We start from the raw sequence: 7,405 nt of genomic DNA, 5'->3' as shown, positions 1-7,405 counted from the left end.
TCCATCATAGACCTGCTACCCGAAAATATGACACTATAACACTATATAACATTATACATCCATCATAGACCTGCTACCAGAAAATATAACACTATATAACACTATACATCCATCATAGAACTGCTACCATAAAATATAACACTGTAACACTATATAACACTATAACACTGTATAAAAACCTTTATTCTGCAACCATCACTATATAACACTCTATAAAACCTTCATTCTGCGACCTCCAGAAATTATAATAACTCACATAATCTTAATGGATCTTAAAAAAATACAAATTCGTATTACTGTAATAAAGGGTGACGGTTATTGTAACACCTCGTAAAAATCACGACCAATGTTATGAAGACACGTGTCATGGAAGGTAAACGTATTATGAACCCGGATCAAGTGAAGGATACATGGTGGGATTAAAAGTGTCAACATGTTAATTAAATACCTCTGAGTGACCTTTTTATACATTCCAAACCTTAATATGTTTTATAAACATCTGATATATATTCAAATCCGGTTAATTAATGTGATGAAATAACACAATTTACAAAGAATGGATCCTATGTGAAATTTCAATAATTCTCATTCAAAAACCCTCTTCAATAAATCCAAGAACATGTAAGTGCATGGCATCTCTTCCAAAAGCAAGCAAGGTCTGATTACATGGTCCCCTCTACTGGAAAAAGTCTTGAGATTCGAAGTTATAAATGTTGCATGGTCGAAGCCTAAAAGTTTAAAAATTTTTGTGTTCTGGTCAATGGATGCGGACCGTATGGGCCTAGGCTTACGGTCCGCAAGGCTGTAACTGGGTAATTCAGATCAAAGTCGAATGCGGACCGTATCAATTTGGACTTACGGTCCGTATGTGGTGGATGCGGACCGCAAGGCTTTTTGCTTAAGGTCCGCAAGACTGTCGCTGGCAGTAAAAATGGATAGATGCCTGTTCCAGCCAGTTCCACCGCCTTATATGCATGGTTTTCGAATTCAGGGGCTGCACCAGTGGTATTTCATGCATAGGGACACCTGTGATTCATCAGAGATCACTTGTAGGCTTGTGTGTAATGATCTTGAGAGCTTTGACATCCTATATAAGAGCTTGATGTGTTACTAGTTCAATGCTCATTCATAAAATCATTCTAAGCTTACTCTCTGGAGTTCTCTAATCTTCAAGCAAGCTTCCATCAACTCCTAATTCTTGCTAAGGACCATTGTGAGTGTTCTTAGCCTTCCTAATTCAAGTTTTATTAGTCTAATGACCAAAAGTCAAAGTCAAAGCCATCGTAATTAAGCTTTGACTTAGTGATTAATCACTAATGGTCCAGTCATTTTTCGAATTGAAAGTGGCAATGAGTTGGTAATTATGTGGGTAATAAACCTTAAAAAGGGTACCCTCTGATTTCCACTCTAACTAGGTCAATTGTCGGGTCAAACTTAATTATAAAAAGTCAACAGAAAGCTATTTTGCAAATAAATACATAATTAGCAATGTAGAAGCTATGAAACCTATTTTAACACTTATATAACTTGGTAATTAATGTAAGAACATGTCTAAGCATGTTCAATCCGACAATTTTAAGTTTAGGCTCGGTTCGGAACCGAAAGTCGTAAAAGTAGACTTTTGCTTTGACTTTCAGTTCTGACCCGATTTAGCTTAGTTTAGACATGCCTTAGAGTTCCATTAGGACCAGGTTATAGATTAGTATAACCCTCTGAGATTATACAACTTGGTTCCCAATTTATCCGATTCATTTGCATGTTTCCGTTAGATGCTTAAAAGTTGACCATTATGCCCTTTTGACCTTAAAACGAGATTTTTGAAAATGTGAGAGGACAAAAACCTTTGTTACTGATTTATAAACATGTCCTAAAAATTTGACATCAGTTTGAGGTCTAGATTAAGAGTTATGCTCAATAGCGTAAATTGAAAGCTTTTTATTAATTAAACGGCATTATTAGCATAAATCCTATTTAAAACTAAATTTTGACACCAAATCTTTTACCCACTGATGTAATATAATATTTTGGGATTTTTAAAGATTTTTATTTATTTTTAAGCTGAGCATAACATAGGGTTCTTGCTTTAATTCGGTAATTGTCGCTTATAACCTTTTTGCTAATAAAATGAGTTTTACACAACATTTTGATACTAAACTTTTTGCTACTGATTTTATATGATAAATAAAATATTTTGAACTTTATAAACTGATCAAAAACTCAGATTTCCTATTATAACCCGAAAATCGCTTAAAACCGACTTTTACGCGTTTTAAACGCATAGTATGGGTTAAAACTATTTTTAGCATATAAAACTTAATACCTACTGATGTTTTAAGTAAATTTTTATACTTTAACAGTAAAAAAAATAAAAAATTTTGAACTCAGATTTTCAAAATTGACCTTTAAAGCTTATGTGAAATTACCAAAATGCCCCTTCGGTGCATAGTTTGGTTATAAATGACAAATTTCACATATATACAATACCCTACTGATTTAACTTGTTAAATTAAATATTTTTACTTATCATATCAGACCTGAACCTCAGATTAATAACTAATCTCTTTTATAACCTTTAAAATGACTAAAATACCCCTACGTGGCTTAATTTGAGTTTAAATTCGTTTTGGGCATAATGGAAGGTATCCTACTGATATCACAACATATTTAAGGCATATTAACTTAGGAAACCTGTTCATGACTCATATGTTTACCCGTTATGCATTTTTCGCGTTCGGTACGGTTTATGCAACTAGTTTGCATAAATTAACCGAAACGGGTCAAACCTTATCATTTTTATCTCAAAATCCAGAATGTGTTTAGTTTACCCATATTCTACAAGTCCCCATACTTGTTGGGTCTAAACCACATTCTATTCCGGTCTTCGCTCAATCATGCGTTTTAAACCGTATACCTTTCTTTAAAACTAACCAGTCTAAGTTTAAACTTAAGTAAGACCTGTTAGGAATCTAATAGGTTATTAAAACCTTCATTCCAGATTTAGGAGCCCAGTAAAAGATACTTTGCACTTGCTGATTTGTACGGCTGGGATAAATTTGAATAATTTGCTCAGGTAAATACTTTTAACTTATTTTCCCTTATACGGGCTTGGGGTACGGTATATAAAATACCGCTTGGTCGGGTATTGAAGTTTTAATCGTATTAAGCTTAAATCATTGAGATAACCCGTTTATTCTGTTATGTTTGTTTTAAGCCTTTGGGGGGTTAATGACCATGTCCTGGATATCCTCGGCTCATTCATTGAAATGGCCACGACTTAAGCACGGGGTGTAGGCATACATCTGCGAGTGCGCATGTAAAAATAATATACCCGCCTGTTCGAGAATAACTCGCCGCGGGATATATTATGTGGTGTGTCTATTAATCTTTAACCCGGTATTCAGCCCAGGCTACTGAACGTATGATAAACCTATAATTCTTTAACAAGTTTATTTTTAAATAATTATCCCAAGTTATAAACGATATTTTGTGCCTTGTGCATTCAAACCAATTTTATAAATACTTTTCAAAATGAGTCGGTTAATTGTATTTACCAGGGAAAATTGACGTATTTTCCCAAAAAGGTTAAGTGCAGGTACTAATCGAAATAGGCTGGCTTCTCCTAGCATCAATAAAGAGTCTTGCAAGCTTAGATGTTAGGAATCTATTGAACAATGTTCCTTTTATCTTTGATCCGCCTGTGGATTTCTTACAACCGTTTTTATAATATCTGATATTACGTTTCATCGGTTTGTAATGTTATTATCTTTAGCTTCTGCTGTGTATGATGATATCAACTACGTCACGATTCTCCCCACCGGACCCACCGGTAATACGTGGAAATATCGGGGTGTGACAGTTATGGAAGGTTATCAATTAATTGAGTCAATGAGAAAATTACTTGTTTACCCTTTTGAATTAATTTAGGATGAGGACACATGTCATCTCCACAATATTTCTCACACTTCTCACACTTTGGGCCCTTTGTACAGGATCTTTAATCTATATATATAGAGGAAGTGTAGGACACAAATCCTCTAATCGTACATTACATACGCGAGTTTATTGGCCATACACGTGTCCTGATTCGTTTTGTACTCATAAGGTTAAATCAGACAATTCATTCAATCATCTGAGGGCAAAATCGTCTGTTCATTCAATCAGTGAGAAGTTCGTTACACTAATATCCCGGTAATTATTATTCGAATCAGTTTCAGATTTTTCATAATTCTCAAATTGCAGTTTTCGTTCTTCTGCGTTAGGGTTTGATTCAATTGTTTTTTTCAATGGATCCACAGAGCAGCACCAGACGAAACACAGATGTTGATTTTGAAGAACCTCGATCGATCGGTGATCAGGTTCAATTATCTGTGTATCAGAGAGTTACGATTGACGATGTTTTAAATCCGGAACCTGCAAGAAATGCAAATACAAGTGGTGTAAATGAGTGTTCGAATGGTAATTATGTTAATTTAGTTCTTTAAATTGTTCGTAGATTTGTTTTGTTTAATCGTAGTAATGATTTTGCATTGTTGTAGCTGATTTGAAGTTTGAATGTTGAGCATAATTGATATGAAATCAATCTGTATAAGCTCGCATGTTATGACTCTGCCAATTCGCATGTAATGCTTATTCTAAATGCTGATTTCGCATGTTTTGATGTTATAAATCGCATGTGTAAAACATATTTATCAAAATATGATTTTCGCATGTTACGAGTCAAACAATTCGCATGTGTTGTTGTTTTTATGATGAAATTATGGAGTTTTTAATATATCGCATGTTATGAGTCCGATAAATTGCATGTGTTTACTTTTTTTTATTTGATTTTTGTAGATGAAAGGCTTTACACTCCGGAGGTTGAACCATCAGCTACACCTGTGGTTGGAATGCAATTTACCTCTATCGAACACACATACATGTTTTACCAAACATATGCTAAGTTAGCTGGTTTTTCTACTCGGAAAGGTGGTGAAGTACACAGTGGTGGTATAACCAAAACTAAGTATTTTGTATGTTCTAAAGAGGGACATAAGCCATTGTTTATTGACGATGTTTATTCGAAGGCAAAAAAGCCATTCAAATCAAGGAACAGGGGGACCATTAGAAATGGGTGCAAAGCTCAACTTATGATTTGCACGGTGGATGGTAGATTATATATAGTAAAGAAATTTGTTGATAGCCATAATCATAAGTTTGTATGTCCAAACGATATTCATATGCTGCCAGCGTACAGGCAATTGTCAGATGTCCAAGAGGAGATGATATGGGAACTAGGCACTCTAAACCTTGGCCCTGTGAAAGCTTTTCATATAATGAGGAAACGTTATGGTGGTTTCGAGAATGTTGGCGCCACGGTCGATGATTGCAAAAACTTTAGGACTCGAATTAACAGCTATATAGGAGAATATGACGCTGACATGGTGATCAATTGGTTGACCGACAAAAAACAGTATTTAGTTGATTTTTCGTTTGAATATTCTGTTGACGACGACAAACGGTTAACTGGTTTGTTCTGGGCCGATGGGTTATTCAAGCATAACTTTATGGAGTTCGGGGATGTGATATCATTCGATGCAACTTTCAAGACAAACAAGTAAGTGTTATATAAAATGGTTTTTAATTTTTTTCGCATGTTATAAGATTTCCTAAACTTGCAATATCGCATGTTAAAATACATTGAAGATTAGGTGTTGAATATATCGCATGTTATACTGTATATTTCGCATGTTATATTTTGTCTATTTCGCATGTTACACTCTGTACTTCGCATGTGTACTAAATCTTTAATATTATGGAATTTCAGGTACATGATGGTGTTTGTTCCGTTCACTGGAATTGACAACCACTGTCGAAATGTAACCCTTGGAGCTGGGTTGTTGGCATCGGAGAGCATTGACTCTTATAAATGGCTTCTCAATTCATTCGTAAAGTCATTTGGACGGCAGCCAAAGGTTGTAGTGACGGACCAAGACCCTGCGATGAAACAGGCTATTAAGGAGGTTATTTCTACCAGCGGACACAGATTGTGCATGTGGCACATAATAAAAAAAGTGGCAGATAAGGTATAGCATGCTATATTGTCTTTTGTTAGCGTTTTTTTATAATATAGATTCGTTATAGGCTGATATAAAAAGCATTTATTGGTATAGGTTGGACACGAGTTGTGCAATAATGATGATTTTAAAAGGAGGATGTGCGATATTGTATGGACCGATTCCATTGAGCCTGAAGAATTTGAGAGACAGTGGAAGTTAGTGATGATTGAGTACGGTCTCACACAAAATAAATGGATCGATGATATGTTTGCGATGAGATACATGTGTATTCCGGCTTTTTACCGGCATGAGCCCATGTCTGGACTCATGCGAACAACTTCGAGATCAGAGAGCGAGAATCATTTTTTTTGCCAGGTGGCAAATTCACAACTCACTCTTGTAGAGTTTGTGAATCATTTTGACGGTGCAATGGATGTCCAAAGGTTCAATCACAGAAAGAATGATCATATTTCAAGATATACTGAGCCTGATGATTGGAGCAAAACTACTTTGGAAAAAGATGCTGCTAAGATATACACCAAGTCTATATTCTTTGAGCAGTAAACTGAGATATATGGAACTATTACTGAATATCTGCCGATGGACAGCAAAATCGAGGGTCCACATATAAGGATATCGTTGAAAGACTTTAAAGCTCGTGGAGAGGGGTTGTTAGAGGTTGTTAGGACCGATTTTGACTCCGAAACGATAGCGAAACGAACATGTGACGTGCGGAATCCGTACAAGAACGTGACCTAACACACAAGACGTAATATAACTGTGATTCGATTAGAAATCTGAAATTGTACAGCAACTTGAATCACTTTCTCTCTCTAGAATCTCTCTCTAGATCTCTAGCTCTCCAAAATGTCAAATGAGCAAAAGGTCTCTAATCTAACTCTAACTCTTCTATTTATAGGCCAAGGCTTATTAAGGAAGTTCACCTTATTTACAAATATGCCACATTGCCTTTCTTATCTAAATATAACAATATAAAGCTAGATTTGAACTGTTTCTGCTACGGATTGGATTGACGGAGGCGAAAGACATAAATGCACTAACAGACTCCCCCTTGGATATTGCCGCAGTCAATCTCGTAGCGTCTTGTCTTTCTCTATCTCTTTGAGTCTTCTTGAAGCTTTAACACGTTTTCATCAACGTATACTCCCTCTTGCTTGAACAGAATCCCCGTGGATCTGTCTTTAGCTTCAGCTCCCCCTTTCAGTAGACTCTATCTTCATCAGGCTCCCCCTTTCGTCAAGCTTCCGTGCTTTGGGATTGACACCTGGCTTTCCAGATACAAGCTCCTTCAGAATAGTTTCCTGGCACCTTGAATGCACGCTTGCTCTTGCGTTGAGCTCGTCTTCAGA

The 7,405-nt window shown here is 35.9% G+C and overlaps 1 protein-coding gene across 1 annotated transcript; it reads left to right on the top strand.

Annotated features, from left to right (window-relative positions):
- The first annotated feature begins 5,312 nt into the window (after positions 1 to 5,312).
- On the top strand, positions 5,313 to 6,599 carry LOC110880767 (protein FAR1-RELATED SEQUENCE 5-like). Its single transcript, XM_022129224.1, has 3 exons — positions 5,313 to 5,593; positions 5,804 to 6,062; positions 6,150 to 6,599. The coding sequence occupies exons 1-3, from the start codon at positions 5,313 to 5,315 to the stop codon at positions 6,597 to 6,599; spliced, it is 990 nt and encodes a 329-aa protein (XP_021984916.1).
- Positions 6,600 to 7,405: the final 806 nt, after the last annotated feature.

This window comes from Helianthus annuus, chromosome 10 (assembly GCF_002127325.2).
Source record: "Helianthus annuus cultivar XRQ/B chromosome 10, HanXRQr2.0-SUNRISE, whole genome shotgun sequence".
Lineage (NCBI taxonomy): Eukaryota > Viridiplantae > Streptophyta > Magnoliopsida > Asterales > Asteraceae > Helianthus > Helianthus annuus.
Note: the sequence above shows the minus strand (reverse complement) of the source record. Positions and strands in the feature narration are given on the sequence as shown.